General features: G+C 60.3%; 1 protein-coding gene across 1 annotated transcript in view; it reads left to right on the plus strand.

Annotated features, from left to right (window-relative positions):
- Nucleotides 1-2,263: 2,263 nt before the first annotated feature.
- The window catches only part of WNT3 (Wnt family member 3), a 39,598-nt gene continuing 25,047 nt past the window's right edge, over nt 2,264-16,814 (plus strand). The window contains exon 1 of the mRNA XM_004618023.2: nt 2,264-2,484. Coding sequence (XP_004618080.1) covers nt 2,405-2,484 — 80 coding nt within the window. The 5' untranslated portion in view covers nt 2,264-2,404. The remainder of the gene's footprint in view (nt 2,485-16,814) is intronic.

Consider the following 16,814-nt stretch of genomic DNA (forward strand, 5'->3'; position numbering starts at 1 on the left):
TCCCCAGGCCGGTGGCCAACAAAAGTCCGGGGTTCCACCCTCCCACCCACTTGTTTCACTGCTCTCTGCCCTTCCCTCTCCCCCACACGGGACCTGCGGGCAGGAGGAGGCACGGGGGCATCAGGGGCACGTGTGGTCTTCGGGGAGGGGGGTCATGGGTCTGGTCCACATCACTCAGGACCCCTGGTGGGTGCCTCGCTGGCCCCAGCCCATTCTCAGCTGAGGGGGCCCTTCGCTCCTCCAATTCTCACCTGCAGGCGGGTACCTGTAGCATCTTGAGGCCCAGAAACCACCTAGCCTGGCCCCGAGGACTCTCGTTTTGTCTGTCAGTGGCTAGGAAAGCGTCAGAAGGACAGCTAGAGCCCCCCTCCCCCCTGCCAGGTGTCAGGCAGGATCTGGGTTCCAGCAGGTACTCAGAGGGCCAATTGGAGCCCCCCCACCCCACCCAGTGCCCTGCTGGGTGGAACTCCAGGGCGGGGTGGGTGGGAGGGACTTAACAGGCTCCCCATGCACTGCTCGACCTGGAACTGGGGCCCGGGGTGCTCTGAGTCAGGGACAATGTGGCAGGTTTACCGCAGCCCCATTACTGCCTGGTGAGTACATTCAAGGCATCCCAAACCGCCCACTTTGGGGCATCTGAAGGATCTGTACTTCTGCAGCCGCCACTGGCCGGGGTGCCAGCAGGTCCCTCTGTGCCCTCCCTGTGCCTGTGCCCCCACCCCCAGCTTCCTCCCCCCCGCCCCTTCCCCAGCCTCCCCTGCTCCTCTCGCTGGCCCACCTCTCCAGGGCCAGTCCCTTTCCTCCCTCTCCTCCCCTCCTCTTTCATCTCCTCCCCCTCCCGTTGCGCACGGGCTCCGGGCTCCGAGCAGGGTTGAAGCTGTGACAAGCCCAGGCGGCTCTCCGACCCCCGGTGCCCCTGGGCCAATTCCCCAAGCTCCGGGAGCCGCCGCAGCCACGTTCAGAGCGGGCTCCTGGGCAGGGCATTGGGTTTGAGCCCTGGGCACGGGCACCCCAGATCAAAGCCGGGAGCCTCTGACTCCCTGACCTGGCCTCTTGCCCACCTTGAGGAAAGCCAGCCACTCTGGACCTCGGCAGGACTCCCCTCTGCCCCCAATCCTACCTCCCTCCTCACCGGCCTGCTTTGCCCCAGGGCCCAGGAGGGACGTGGGGTGGGGAACAGGCCACCCAAGTGACAGGGAGCAAAGCCTCAGGCCTCCGTCTCAGCAAGGCTGGCCACACAGGACTGGCCCGATTCTTAGTCTCAGACCACTCAGGGCTGACCCCTAATTCCCGGCCTGGGAGAAGGAGAATCGAGAAAACCTGGACGGGTGTCCTGGGGGGGCGGTTCCCTGGGGTGATGGGTGGGGTATTTGGGCTCAATGGTGCAGTCGCCCCCCTCCCCAAGGAAACATTATTACAATCCCGCCCCCCCCCCCACCACCACCACCGCACGTGGAGTCCAGGACTGGAAGACTCTGCTGGGTGGGCGCGCGGGGACACCAGATCCTAGGCCCTCCCCTACAAGATCTAAATGGGACTGCGGGCGGGGCGCGGGCAGCCCCAGGTACCCCTCCAGGAGGAGAAAGTGCCGGGCTCAGGGGCGCAGGAAAAGCAAGTGGCCGCCGGTGTCAGTTGCAGGAAATGCAAAGGCAGCAGGAGGTCCCCGATACCGATCTGATCCCTGACAAAAGACTCAAATGACACTCGGCTCGGTCCCCCGGCGCCGCCCCGCAACCAGCCCTGCGAGCCCCCCGCGGGTCCCGGCCACGCTTCTCCGAGCCCCCGGGAGGCCATCTCCGCGGGCCGGGGTGCAGGGCCGGCGGGCGCACGGGCTCGGGGCGGGGCGAGGCGGGCCGGCCGTGCCCGGGTCCCCCACCCCGAGACCCGCGGAGTCCGTCCTGCCCTGAGTCTGCCCGGTGCCCAGCTCCCGAGCCTGCGCCGCCACCCCTCCCGTCCTCGACCCTCGCGCGGGCACCGTCCCCCACCCCCCCCCGCCCCGCTCCCCCGCCGCGACACAGGCCGCCACCCACGGCGCCCGGGCCGCCCGGCCCCGCGGGAGCGCCCCGCTGGCCGCCGAGGGTCGGGGCGCGCCCCCGCGCGCGGCGCCCAGGTCGGCCCGGCGGGGCCCTCGCGCGCGCGGGCCGGGCCGGGGGCCGGGCGCGGGCGTGATTGACAGGCGGGCCGCGCGTCCGCACCTCGGGCGGCGCGCGCTGATTGGCTGCCTCCTGACATCCCCACGCCGGCTCCGCGCCCGGCGCGCGAGGGGGGCGGCTGCGGGCGGAGGTGCGCTCGCCACCAGCCCCAAAGTCATTTCCCATCTCCCGTGCACTTTGTTCCAACTATTGGGGGCGTCGCTGCCCCTCTTCATGGTCGCGGGCAAACTTCCTCCCCGGCGCCGCTTCTAATGGAGCCCCACCTGCTCGGGCCGCTCCTCGGCCTCCTGCTCGCCGGCACCCGCGTCCTCGCCGGCTACCCAATTTGGTGGTAAGACTCGCCCCTGGGCACCCCGGCCCGGCCTCGGCGCCGAGTCCCCGGGCGGTGGGGGGTGAGGCAGGGGGGCTGGGGGTCTAGGTGGGCTGCAGCTCCTTCCTCCCGGCCTCCCCTCCGGGGGAAACCCCTGCCCGCACTCCGCCCGGCGCCCCTGGATTTTCCGCGGGTGTCGCCTTCGGAAACCCACCCCCGGCTCCCTCGGATCATCACCATTTTCCCTGCGACTCGCTGCAGAGGCCCGAGCGCCCGGCCCGTCTCAGAAGGTCCCCGAGCTCTCACATTCCAACCCGTGTGTCCCCCTCCCTCCCCGACCCTCCCGTCGCTAGCCGTTGGGGTTTCTGGAGAGCCCGCCTGGTTCCCTCTCCCCCAGGGGCCCGGCCTCTCCTCTACTCCATTTTGGGGTCTTCCTGGGCACAACCATCCCGTTTCCTTCATTGCCACCCCCACCTCCGCCAGCGCCCGCATGGGTGGGGGTGTGAGATTTCCCTTCCTCCCCACCCCTCCTCATCTCCGTCGGCCTTCATCTTAGAGCCCCTCCCCTGTAGCTTCAGGGATCCCCGAAGCCCCGGGGGAAAGGGGGGGTGGAGGTGGGGGTTCAGCCGATTTCCCCCCCAAACACACACACGGTGCTCTACATTCATCTTGCGCCTGAGAAGTGAATATGGTATTTGCTGATCCAAGATGCCATTGAATTCGGATTTTATTCATTTCTTGCCGGTCCATCCTGCCACCCCCCAAAGGGGGGGGTCCTTGAAAAACGGAGTTGTTTCAGAGGGGGGTGGATCTGTTCTTTCACCCCAAACCCCATTCTCCATGTCAAATTCGTTCCTTTTGGGGAAAAATAAAATGAGGACGGAGGAGAAAGGGAGCTGGAGAATTCTGTCCCCGAGAAAGGCGGATACAAAAGACGTTTTTCGTGTCTAGGGCTGGGGAGGCAGCCACAGCGTGTATATGTGAGTGTGTGTCTGTGTGTGGAGGGGGGGCAGGCAGGGGATTGAGAAATAAACAGTCTGTTGGGAGCAAGCCCCTCTGTTCTGGGGAGCCCCCTTGTTTTTCAAGCAGCGGCCCCCTGTCTCCCCACAGCAGGTCCCCGAGGCCAGAGGGGAAAGGCACTAGCATGTCCTTCCCCAGACCCCCCCCCCTGCATTCCGGAAAACTTTCATCAGAGTCTTCCCCTCTGGACACTGGACAACCTTGGCTGCGGGGCTGGGGGGCTCCGGATCTGTGAGGGAGAAGCCGTGCCCCCCATGTGTTTGGGGCCAGTAGTGCTTTCAGGGTCCAGCCCCACCTGGAGGACCGCGTCCCCCATCTCTGCCTCGGTTGTGCACCCCCTCCCCAGCCGGAGAGGTTGGGGGCCACACCCCAAGTCTGTCTCTGGTTGTTTGCAGGTGGCCGCATTTGTGTCTGGTTGTCTGGGGGCCTCGCGGGGGGATAGGAAGGGGGGCTAGAGCGTCAGGACTGGACCCCCAGGGGCAGGCTTTCTCCTGCCCAGCATGTCCTCCGGCGGGCTGGCGAGGCTTCCCCTACATAAAGATGACCGTGGGGGGGCCTGGCAGCCAGGGATTCTGGGCTGGAGGCTCTGCAGGTTGGGGGAGGCTGTTGGAATCGAATCTTGCGCCGGCCTTACCCTCCACCCGCCGCGCTTGCTGGCTGCGCGGCCTGGCTGCTCCTTGTCCTTGCGGGGACCCGGGCAGGGGAGACTAGGCAGAGAGCAGGAGCTCTGGGCAGCGGCGGGGAGTGACCTGGTCCCCACCCTCTGGGCTGGAGGAGGGCTAGAGCTGTTGGGGGCTGGGGGCTGGTGCATGGAGATGTTGGGGGCCATCACACAGGGACCACCCAATAGGAAAAGGCACTGCAGGAACCCGGCACTGGCCCGGCATAAGGCTGGACACACGGCTCGTGGGGGCTCGGGGGACAGGGATGCTGCTTTGTCTGCGTGAAGGGGGGCTCGTGTGCATTTTCTGGGCCTGTGGTCCTGGAGTGTCATCCCCCGGGCTCTGTGCCTGCCGCTGGGGAGCTGTGGGTGCCGCTCAGCTGAGGGGTGCCCGGGGACCAAGCCCACCATGGGGTGCCGTGCTTGGGGGTGGACAGACAAGCCTGCGTGTCTCTGTGCCCGTGTGACCACATCTGTGATGGGGTGTGTGAAGAGTGCGTGCGTCTGATATGTGGGGTGTGTGGGGTGTGGCATATGTATAGCGTGTTGTGGTGCATGCTGTGTGTAGTATCTGTTGCACAGTGTCTGGGTGCTGTGAGTTGTGTGTTGTGGTATACAGTGTGTGTTTGATGTGGAATATCCTGTGTTGTGTGTGTGTGGTATGTGTCTGCTGTGTGTTGTGTGTGTGGTATGTGAGGGATGTGTTCTATGTAGTAAACATGATATGTGGTGTACTTGTGTGGTTGTGGTGTGTGTGTGTGGCATGGGGCGTGTGGTGTCTTGTGGTATGTGTGTGTATAGTGTGTGTCTTGGTGTATGTCTGTACAGTGTGACGTGTAGTATGTCTTTGTATTGTATGGTGTGTTGGGGGTGTGCAGTATGTGGTGTTTGGTGTGTTTCCGTGAATTGTGTTGTACGTGTGTTATATGTGTGTATGGTATACGTGTGTCATATGTGTCTCTGTGGTGCACTGTATGTGTGTTGTGTGCATGTGCTATGTCTGATGACTGTGTGTCTCTGTGTTGTTTTCATGTGTGTGTAGAGTGCATCTGTGGTGTCTGTACGGTGTGTTGTGTATACATGTGTGTGTGGTGTGGATCGTGTGTGTGTTGCGTTCTGTGGGGTGTGTGCTGTGTGTGTGGATGTGCAGGCGAGAGTTTTCCTGGCAGCTGGGGGTGCCCCACAGCTGGGCCTTTGTGCGTGGGTTTCCGTGCTCGTGGCCTGGTCGCGGTGTGAGGAGGTCGGGGCCTGTGGCTGTCTGTGGGGGCCGGGCTGCCTGGGTGTGGCCTGAGCAGGCGGGAGGTGGCCAGGCCTGAGGAGGCAGCGGCAGGGCTGCGAGGGGCCCCCAGCAGCTCCCTCGGGCCACAGCCCCAGGGGAGAGCCGTGGCTTTGGTCTTGGCTGTGGGGTGGAGGCTGAGTCACTTTCTCAGGCGGGGGCCAGGGGCGCCTGCCCGGGACAGGGACGGGGACAGGGACTGGGCGGGGGACTGGGCGTGGACCCCAGCTCCCATCCTGCCCTTGGTGTCCAGCCCGCACAGCCTGTCCTTGGCCTGCCCTCACCCTCCGCCCACCAGCTCGCACCGGGCCGGGAAGGGTCTAGCTGGGGTCTCCGGCCATGCCGCACGGCCAGGCCCCTGCCTGGGGCGGCAAGGGGCTTCTGGAAGGCTGTGCTGGCGGGCTGGCGACGGGGGCCAAGCGGGCTGGCGACGGGGGGCCAAGCGGGCGGGAGGGTGACAGCAGCCCCACTGCCCCGCTCCTGGAGGAACTCGTCTTTCCTCTCCAGCCAGGGGGGCTAGGAACCTGTCTTCTGAGGCCCAGCCTGGTGCCTCGACATTCCTGCATAGCAGCCGGTTGGGAGGGGCCTGTGCTGGGGGTCAGGGACGCACCCCTGGCCGCACCCCTGCCCTGGACCAGTGCTCTGGACTCTGTCCCCAACCGGCCAACCACCGGCCTGGCCCCCTGGGAGCCAAGGGCAGGGACCTGCGACAGGAGACCCCCCCACCCCGCTCTCTTTCCATCCCCCATCGCCCATGTGTCCCCCCACTCCCCTGCCTGCCCTAGGCCCTGCCTCAGTTTCCCCATCTGCCAGGTGTCCTGCTGCCCCCCACCCCCACCCCACCCGCCTTTCAGAGACTAGGAACATGTTCAGTCAGACCCGGTGGGGTCAGTGGGCTGGGCCCAGGGAGGCACCTGGAGAGTGCGGGGGAGGAAGGCCCCAGGCCAGGTGCGAGCACTTGTAACAGGCAGGAATTACAGCGGCTGGGCTGGGCCGGGCTGGCGAGGAGCTGAGCTGGCTGGAGGCTGTTGATCCCACAGACAGACAGACAGACAGACAGACAGATGGGCAGATACCAGAACTGATGGCCTGGCTTGAGGGGGGGGCGGGTGGGTGGGCTGAGGTCTCCCTTCCCTGCTGGGCCTTTCCCTTCCCGGGGCGGGGGTGTGGGGTGGGGTGGGGGGGGGGGATGTGGCAGAGAACTGAACCCAGACCCCAGGGTGGGGCGTGGTGAAACCCTCAGGTCCTGAGTGGCTGCTGATGGGGCCCCGGGAGAACCTGTTGGAATATCAGGGGACGAGGTGCAGGGCAGAAGATCAGGTCTGGCCCTGAGCCACACCCCCTGTGGGGGTCCTGAGGGTGTGGAGTGTGGCCTGTCCACGTAGGGGAAGCCGGGTGGGCAGAGGAGCGGGCCCTTGGCACTCTCCTTTCCAGGTGACCAGTCCAGCATACGCAGTCCAGCTACTGACCACGGGGAACAGGGCGGGGGGAGCGCCCAAGAGTGGACTGGCCGAGCTCTGAACCCCGTCTGTGTCGGGCGGGTGGGGGGCTGGAGTCGGGAGCAGGAAAGAACTCTCCTTGAGTGTGTTATTGTTTGGGGGGCCACACCCCTGCAGTGCTCAGAGGTCACCCCCTCTGGCACCGGGATGGACCTGGGGTCCGCCAACTGCCAGGCGAGCTCCTTGCCACCCCTCCCCCCTTCCATTCTCCGACCCAAGAAAGAACCTTCTGGTCTCAGAATGCCGTGAGCCCAAGGGCTGAGGAGGACCTGCTTTCTAGACTGTTCACCCGCTCGATGAGCCCCAGACCCCTGCAAAGCTCCTGACCCAGGCTGCCCACCCCCCACTCAGCTCTCCCACCTCCCCCTGCCCACCTGAAGTAGTTGTTGCCCAGAGCCTGTCACATTCACTTCCGGGCTTTTCCCTGTACTGCCTGGGTCACTTAAGGCAAGTGACCCGACATCGCTGGGCCTCAGTTTCCATGCCGGTACCGGCCCCCACCTGGCAGTCTTGGAGTGCAGATTCCTTGAGAGCATCACAACACGCTCTGGACGCACTCCCCAGCGCGGCAGGCCGTTGTGTCACCTTGATATCCTGGCGCCCACCCTGCTTCTTCCAAGAAGTTTTCCCAGGTTGACCCCACCTGGCTCTGGTTTCTCCTCCTCCCCTGAGCCACTTTCCCCCTGGGCCTTGGAGCCCCAGTGTCCCTCCTGACTCAAGGGAGCAAGGACAGGCTTCAGGGAGAGGAGAGTGGGGAGGGTCTGGGACTCTCTAGCTTCCCCCCCACCGACCCCCTCCCTCCCACACACACACAGGGTCCAGACTCCCGAGACCACTGCCACTTCCAGCTGGGACCTGGAGCCACTGTGGGGCTGGGCCTGGGAGGGGTGGGGGAGGCAGCTGGGGGGATCCGAGTGGCGCCGGGTCTGCCGGGAGCCTCCGGGAGCTGGGGATGATTCAGAAGGTGATTTATAGACGGAAGCAGAAAGCTCCGCTCCTGGCAGAGGCCTGATGCTTAATTACATTCTTTGGGGGGTGGAGGTTGATGGGGCGGCAGTAGGGGGTACGCTGCGGCCCCCGCCTCCTCCAGCTCCGGCCCAGGTAGCTGCCCCGCTGGGTTCGGGGGGACAGGGCGAGGCAGGAGAGGGGGGCTGGGTGCAGGTGGGGACCCCCTCGGTGGCTGCTGGACATTTGCAGGGCAGCAGCCTTGCCTGTCCCTCTCCCACTGTGATCCCTGGGGTCCGTCCCTCCTCCCTCTTCTGCCGGGCCCACTGAGTCACGAAACGGGTCTCCGGACAGGACCTCCGGGGCTGGCCCACCCTAGGGGTCGGGGAGAAGAAGTGTGTTTCGGGGTGGACCGACAGCTCAGTGGTCCCCTCGCCACGTCATCTGCTCGAACCCAGGTCAAGGTGCCAGGGATGCCCTGACCCCCTTTTGCATCCCCAGAGGCCCGGCTGCCACCTGCTGGCTGCTCCCCATCCTCAGTCACCCTCCAGAGCAGGCCCGACATCCCAAACCCCACTTGCTAGTTGCTGAGGCTGGGGGCAGGGGCGTGGGTCTGTCTGCAGCCCAGGGCTGCCAGGGGTCAGCGGGGGGCCAGCGGCAGCCCTGGCTCCCCCGAGGCAGGCCTCCATGGCCTCATTATGTGTGTGGAGTGAATTCCAACCATGTCAGGCGCACCCAGGCGGGAGGGGGGGCCGTGGGAGGGGTCGGGGTCGGGAGTCGGAATGAAGAGTCTGGGTGTCGTCAGAAAGTGGGGCCTGGACGAGCCGCTGGCCTCGGACTTTGATCTCCCGTCTGGGCCCGGGGTTCGGGACACCCAGCTATTTGGGCGCGCTGAGCCAGGCAGAGGGCTCATTGAGAGCCGACCTCGGGGCAGGGCGGGATGCCGGCACCCAGGCACCCAGCTTCATTACTCAGCTGAGAGATCAGGGCGCGCCGGAACCTTCCTGCCTCAGTTTCCTTATCTGCTACCTGGGTGACACTGGGCAGGGCGGATCCGACCCTCGGAAGGACAGAGAAGTGGCAGGCGCTCTCTGCCTGGCCTTCCAGACCCGGGGAGAAGGGCCCGAACTTGGCCCCGGGGGTCCCGCCGGGAGCCCAGTTTGGGGAACCATCCTGATTGCAGGGGAGGGAGGGAAGCAGGAACAGGGACGCCTGAGGCTTCAGGTGAGGCAGAGGCAGAGACCGGAGGCCAAGCACAGGGACACAACTGAGTTCACACAGGGGATGGCCCGCAGGCCAGAGAGCTTTTCCGTCTGCCCTCCTGACTGACGCGGGGTACCCCAGCCTGGGCGCAGAGGTGAGGGGGCCGGGAACGGCGGGCAGGGCTCTTCTGAGGCTCATCAGGAAAGGGCCAGCAAGTGCATATGGACAGGCCAGATGCTCAGGCGAGGCTGGCACAACAGGTGTGTGTGTGTGAGTATAGGAGTGAGTGTGTCTGTGAGTGTAAGTGTATGCAAGTGCGTGGACAGGTATGTATGTGTATGAGTGTGTATATGTGAGTGTAGGCATGAGTGTATGTATGCGAGTGTAGGCATGAGTGTATGTATGCGAGTGTGAGGACATATATGTATGTGTGTATAAGTGAGCATGTGAGTGTATGAGTGTGTGTTAGTATGCGAGTGTGCAAGTATGTGAACATGTATGTATGTGTGAGTGTGTATATGTGAATGTAGGAGTATGTGTACGAGTGTGTCAGTGTATGCGAGTGTGTGGACATGTGTGTATGTGTGTGTTTGTATATGTGTGAATGAGTGTGATTGAGTCATAAGGGCGGATGAGTGTGTATACATGTCCAGGTGGCTGTGAGTGTGTGTGTGTGTGTGCACGTGTGGGTGTGTGAATGTGTGCATGAGTGTATATGTGAGTGTGACTGAGTATGCGTGTGTATTTGTGCATGCGAGATGAGTGTGTCTGTGTATGAGTGTGTATGAGTGTGTGTGGTGAGTGTATGAGTGTGTGTGGCTGTGTGAGGATGTGTGTGTGCAGGGAGTGCTAAGCCAGACTTGTGGGCACCCAGTTCTCCGTGCTGGGGGTTGTCCGGGTCCCGAGCAGGGGATGGCCCACAGACCGGAGAGCTTTTCCACCTGCAGCTCTGATTTCTTGCCTGTCCCCAGGCCCCACATGCTTCAGCCTCTGTCCACTCGTGGTGGACGACATGCTGCAGGCAGTGCGCATCGCGGCCTAGACCGGCCCCGTTCCCACAGGTGGACTTGGGCCTCGCTGCGGCTCTGACCGGCTCTAGCTGCTTCCTCCCGCCACACCTACAGGAGCCAACTTCTGCCTTGGGGCAAGAAGGAACCAAATCCCCGTTCCACCGGGCTCCTCTACAGGCAAGATGGCATCTGACTCTCCCCCGAGGGCCTGCCCGAGGGTCTGCCCGGCCGTTGCCAACCCTCCAGATGCTTCTGCTGACCCGCTGAGCTTGCCCACAGGTCTGTGTTCCTCTGTCCTGTCTCCGGCGCGCCCACAAGACAGAACCCTCTCTCCTGCCCTGACAGAGCTGAAGTTCCCTGACTCTTTCTGGGCCACACTAAACTGTTTTCCCCAGGGACAACAAGAGCTGTCCTTTCAGATAAACCTGTGGCCTCTGGCTGCCAGGCTACAGATTGGTGCAGTCTGCAGGGGCACAAAGGCTGAAGACCACCAAGATGAACAATACTCCTTTCCTATCTTGGCTGTCAGGAAGCCAGGGTCCAACTTAAAGCTCAGAGCTGGAGAGTTGCTCAGAGGGCTGGATGTGGGCCTTGTATGCCGGAGCCCCAGGTTTGATCCTCAGGACCACAGGGTCCCCCAGCATCACTGGGAGTGCCCCCCTCACACACACAAAAAAAAACAAACAACAACATAAAAAGCCCCAGTGAACATGGAACTGTCCTTACACCTGCATCCACCCTGCCTTGGCTTTTTTTTTTTCTTTTTGGGTCACACCTGGCGATGCACAGGGGTTACTCCTGGCTCATGCACTCAGGAATTACTCCTTGCGGTGCTCGGGGGACCATATGGGATTCTGGGAATAGAACCCAGGTCGGCTGCATGCAAGGCAAACACCCTACTTGCTGTGCTATTGCTCCAGCCCCTGCCTTGGCATTTTTGCTTTCACCTCAATCCTGACTTTCTATTTTCTTTTCTTTTTTTTTTAGGATGCTTTTATCAGAGCAAACTTTTATTTTATTTTATTTTAATTTATTTTTTTATTAGCAAATCACCGTGAGACAAAGTTACAGACTTACAAGTTTTCATGCTTACATTTCAGTCATACAATGATTGAGTACCCATCCCTCCACTAGTGCCCATTTTCCACCACCAATGGTCCCAGCATCCCTCCCACCACCCCCACCCTGCCTCTGTGGTGGGGCATTCCCATTTGCTCGCTCTCTCTTTTTTTTTTTTTTTTTTGCTTTTTGGGTCACACCCAGCGATTCTCAGGGGTTACTCCTGGTTCTGCACTCAGGAATTACTCCTGGCAGTGCTTGGGGGACCATATGGGATGCCGGGGATCGAACCCAGGTCGGCCGTGTGCAAGGCAAATGCCCTACCCGCTGTGCTATCGCTCCGGCCCCGCTCGCTCTCTCTTTTTGGGTGTTGTGGTTTGCTCCAGAGGTATTAAGTAGGCATCATGTTCAGTCTATAGTCTATTTTCAGCCCGTATCTCCCATCCCTGGTGGGCCTGCCTAGCACCCTTTGCTTGGTGATCCCTTCTCTATCAGCTGACTTTCTCTTTTCACATCATTCCTTGGTCCGACGTGTTTTGTGCTAAAACTCCCTGAGAACGGGCGGGCCCTTCCACACGGCTCTGCTCTCTGTGCCTGGCTTGTAGGTGTCGTGCCCCGTGGATCATTGTTGTCTTTGGGATTAACATTTGCCATGTCTGTCCTTTTGGAAGGAGATGAGACATGTTTGAGTTAAAACCAGAAGTGGGCAGTTCAGGGTTTTAAGAATTCGGATTGGTTTCTTTCACTGGGTTTTGGGCCGTTCCCAGCGGTGCTCAGGAGTCACTCCCCATGGTGCTCAGACACGGTCGGTGCTGAGGAAGGACTCAGGCTCCTGCTTGCTGGGCACGTGCTCCAGCCCTTCAGGCCACTTCCAGATTCAGTGTTTATTGTCAGCTTCCCCCACAGGGCCCTGGCCTTTGGGGTTGTGTATGAGAGAGAGAGAGTGTGAGTGTGTGTGTGTGTGTGTGTGTGTGTGTGTGTGTGTGTGTGTGAGTGTGTTGGAGCATTGTGTGTGAGTGGCTGTGTGGATGTGAGAGTGGATGTGGATGAGTCAGAGTGTGTGTGAAAGTGTGGTGAGAGTGTGTGAGGGTGTATGAATGTATATGTAACTGTGTATGTGTGCATGTGAGTGTGTGAGACTATGAGTGTGTCTGAATGTGTATATAAGTATATATTGGGTTTATCTGTGTGAACATGTGTGTGAAACTGTGTGAGTGTGAATATATGAGAGTATGTGTGAATGTATATATAAGTGTAATGTGGTTGTATATGTGTATGTGTGTGTATGAGACTGAGTGTGTGTATGATTGTGTGTGTAATGTATATGTGGGCGTACCTGTGTATGTGTGTGTATGAGACTGAGTGTGTGTGTGGTTGTGTGTATATGTATATGTGGGTGTACCTGTGTATGTGTGTATGAGACTGTATGAGTGTGTGTGAGTGTGTGTGTAATGTATATGTGGGTGTACCAGTGTATGTGTGTGTATGAGATTGTCTGTGTGTGTTTGTGTGTCCTCTCCGGGTCAGAGCTTCCTCTGGGTCAGGGCTGTTGCTCCCTAGAATTGTGCTCCCTGGGTCCCCGGCTCCCATCTGATCGGCCATTCTCAGGTGCTGGCCTGTTCGGGGACCCCCACCCCAGCTGTATCTCCCCGGGTAAGGGTGTGTGTGCGCAGGGTAATGCAGTGTCCCTCACTGCCCACCTGGCTGGTCCATGAGTATAATGCGAGCAGGGAAAGAGCTTGGAAGGGGGGATGCGGTGCGGGCAGGGGCTCTGTCCTCTGGGCTCTGTGACCCTCAGCAGTGCCGGTGGTCCTGGACCCTTCAGTGCTGTCCTGAAGTGACACTCCTGCCCAGACCAGGAGGCGAAGGGTGGGACCACGAGCCCTGCCCAGCCCTGCCCGCTCTGTGGAGCCATCTCCTGCCCGCAGGCGTCTCCTGCCCAGTTACTGTGAGCCTACCTCCGAGCCTCTGCTGGGGTGTCCCCAGCTGGGCAGGCCAGGCTGTGGGCAGCTTCCCTGCAGGTGGCCAGAGGCTGTTCTTAGGGGCTGTGGCCAGGACTGGGACATTAGGGCATGGTGGGGAGTGTGGTGTGAGGGAGCCAAGGGACCAGCACAGAACTCCAGCTTCCACGAAGGCTGCGTCCGACCCCCTCCCCAGCCAGCCCCTAGTATCCAGGCGGGGTGTTCTCTGCTTCTCTCCGGCCCCAGACACTCCCCGCATCTCTCCTGACCACCCCCTGGAGCCCAGAGCAGCCAAGCCGTTTGCTGACCCCTCCACAGCTAGAGACCAAAGGCTCTCTGAGCAAAAGATGAGGAAACCGAGGCACAGGGGAACCCTGTAATTTGGTTTTCTGCCTGGCTTTTATTTGGGGTCATGCCCAGCTGTGCTAGAGAACTAGAGGCTGAACTTCGGGGTACTCACCTTCAAAACACACCCCCCGATTTCATCACTTCTCCCCAGCCCCAGGAGTTCGTTTTTTGATTGAAAACAGATAGGAAGTATTTTTTTTTATGGTGTGATACTGGATCCACACAGGAGGGAAAACATGCTATGAAGAGAGGACACAGCCAGAGGAAAGGCTGGGCTCGGGGCCGAGAGATAGGACAGTGGGGCCCTTGCCTTGCATGTGGCCAACCCAGGTTCGATCCCCGGGACCCCATAAGGTCCCCAGAACCCCACCAGGCGTGATTTCTGAGTGCAGAGACATTAGTATGCCCTGAGCACTGCATGGTGTGTTCCTCCCCCCAATATATTTTTTTCTTTTTGGGTCACACCTGGCAATGCACAGGGGTTACTCCTGGCTCATGAACTCAAGAATTACTCCTGGCGGTGCTTGGGGGACCATATGGGATGCTGGGAATTGAACCCCGGGCCAGCCGTGTGCAAGGCAAACGCACACCCACTATGCTATTGCTCCAGCCCCTGAAATTTTTTTTAAAAAATAAAGAATACCTGGGTCTCACCACACCCTTGAGGGTCCAGAGCCCAATCAGGCCCATGTGGACCCTCCACACTCTGCCCCACTGTGCTCGACAGACCTAACTACACCCCACATTAGTTGTATTTTATTCAGAGAGTCTTTGTGCTCCCAGCAGAGAATCTTAAGCAGTGAATTCATGTTGCTTTTGTTTGTCTCTTGTCTCTTGTTTTTCTCGGGGGCCACACCCAGAGGTGCTCAGGGGCTGCTCCCAGCTCTGTGCTCAGGGGCTGCTCCTGGCCGTGGAGCTGGGGGCTCCCACGTGGGGAGACTGCTCGGCCTTTGCGCTGTTGCCTCGGCCTCATTCTGCTGCTTTTTTCAGGACCAGGGCTGGAGTCTTTTGTTGCTGGCTTTCTCTTCTGCTGCGCTGGGTGTCACTGGAGCCTCTGGCGTCCCCGGGGCCTCAGGGCCCATCTCCTGAGAGGACCTGCTTGTCTCCGCCTGAGGGAGAAAGGCTCTTGGCCCTGGCGCTCTGCAGTGGAAGTTTGGGTTGTAGCTTAGCAAAGGAATTTTCTTCTTCTTTCTGTTTTGTGTTTGGGTCACACCCGGCAATTGCTCAGGCGTTTCTCTCCTGGCTCTGCACTCAGGAGTCACTCCTGGTGGTGCTCAGGGGACCATAGGGGAGGCCAGGGATCAAGCCCAGGTCATCCGCGTGCAAGGCGAGTGCCCGACCCACTGTGCTATCTCCCTGGTCCCAGCGAGTGAATTTTCTGCTTTGCAGAAGTTGCTCCCAAACTGCTGGCCCAGAGGGCCAGGAGTAAACCCTAACTCGCCCACCCCCCCCGCCAAACTTGTATTCTTTACTGTATTCTCCTCTTAAAAAAATAAAATATATTTATTTAGGGGGCTGGAGCGATAGCACAGCGGGTAGGGCGTTTTCCTTGCACGCGGCCAACCCGGGTTCAATTCCCAGCATCCCATATGGTCCCCTGAGCACCGTCAGGGGTGATTCCTGAGTGCATGAGCCAGGAGTGACCCCTGTGCATCGCCGGGTGTGACCCAAAAAAAGCAAAAAAAAAAAAAAAGATTTATTTAAAAAAAATTTTTTTAATTTTGCTTTTTGGGTCACACCCAGCTATGCACAGGGGTCACTCCTGGCTCATGCACTCAGGAATTACTCCTGGTGGTGCTCAGGGGTCCATATGGGATGCTGGGAATTGAACCCAGGTCAGCCACGTGCAAGGTGAATGCCCTACCCACTGTGCTATTGCTCCAGCCCCTAAAAAAAATTTTTTTTTTTATTGTGCCCATGCAGGTCCAGGAGGATTTCTCCCCTCCTCCCCCTGCCCCTGCCTCCTGCCTGAGTAACCGCACGGTCGCCTCCCCGCACCTTCGCTCGCTCTCCCTGTACGCTTTCTCCATCGAAAACCTCTCCCAAGGCTCATCCCCTTGGTCGTGACCTTCCAAAGCCCTCTCTGTGCAGCAGCTCATTTCCGGCCGTGCTGCCCGTGGGCTGCCCCCTGCCTCCCCCCCCCCCCCGCCTCCCCCCGGTGCCCACAGCGTCCCTCTGAGAAGGGCTCTGGCGCTTGAACTCCTTTGGAAAGTGTCACCTACAACCGGGCCTCTGATGTTGAGGGGATCATTAGCATACCGGGGTCTCGTTAGCCTGTCGCCCTGCAATTAGCCTACCCGTGTCTCATTAGCGCAGGAGCAGGCTAGCGCACAGAGAGGTCAGCCGGGACCGGTGACCCTCCCTTTCATCCGTTTGATCTGTTTCCAGAGTCCTTAAGCTGGACGCGGCCGCCTTCCTTGGTCGGGATGGAGCAGTCAGGCTCGCTTGCCGGGGGTCGGGGGTCTTGGCTCTGGGAGATCTGGAGATGCTTTCCTCCATCGGCTTGTCCTTGGGGTCCGACCACACAGTTGCGGTTCTCTGCCTTTGGAAAAACCCTCTGAGAACTCGTCCCGCCCGGGGTGACCTTTCCAGCACCGCCTGAGTCGAGCGCATGCACCCGTTGGTACCCGTTTGCTTGCCAGTGGGTGGGCTGTCCTGGTGTGCGACCCGCTCCCTGCCCGCATCAGGCCGGGGGACAACCATGTAGCATTAGGGCTCCTGGAGTTTTCTCTCCAGGTATGTCTGTTCCTGAGTGAGCTGGGAACGGGTCGAATCCACTGCTGCATTCCCCCGTCAGTGCCAAACCCTCAGCCTCTGAAGGAAGGTTTCTCCCCAGCCCTTTAGAGGAGGGTGTGTGCTGGGGACTCTGCAGCCAGACTACACGCATCCTCCTCCACCACCTGGGCAACCTCACAACCCACCTGAGTCCCTTCCCCCGGGTAACATCAGGCTCGCTCTTCCTCCCTCCCTTCCTTCGTTCCTTCCTTCCTTCCTTCGTTCCTTCCTTCCTTCCTTTTTTTTTTTTTTTTGCTCTTTGGGTCACATTCAGCAATGTTCAGGGCTTACTCCTGCCTCTGCACTCAGGAGTCACTCCTGGCGTTGCTCAGGGGACTGTATGGGATGCTGGGGATCAAACCCTGGTTGACCGCAAGCAAGGCAAACGCCCTACCTGCTGTGCTATCGCTCTGGTCCCACATTCTTTATTCTCCCCATCTGAAAGAGAGTGATGGTAGCAGCACCTCCCTCAAGGGGGGACTGGTAGGGTTAACAATGAACAATGAACCTGTGTAAAGCACATGAAACAGTGTCTGATGTGGAGATGGCCCCGGCCTCGGTGAGCATTTCTTTTTCTAATTAAAAGTAATTATA

This window comes from Sorex araneus, chromosome 3, assembly GCF_027595985.1.
Source record: "Sorex araneus isolate mSorAra2 chromosome 3, mSorAra2.pri, whole genome shotgun sequence".
Lineage (NCBI taxonomy): Eukaryota > Metazoa > Chordata > Mammalia > Eulipotyphla > Soricidae > Sorex > Sorex araneus.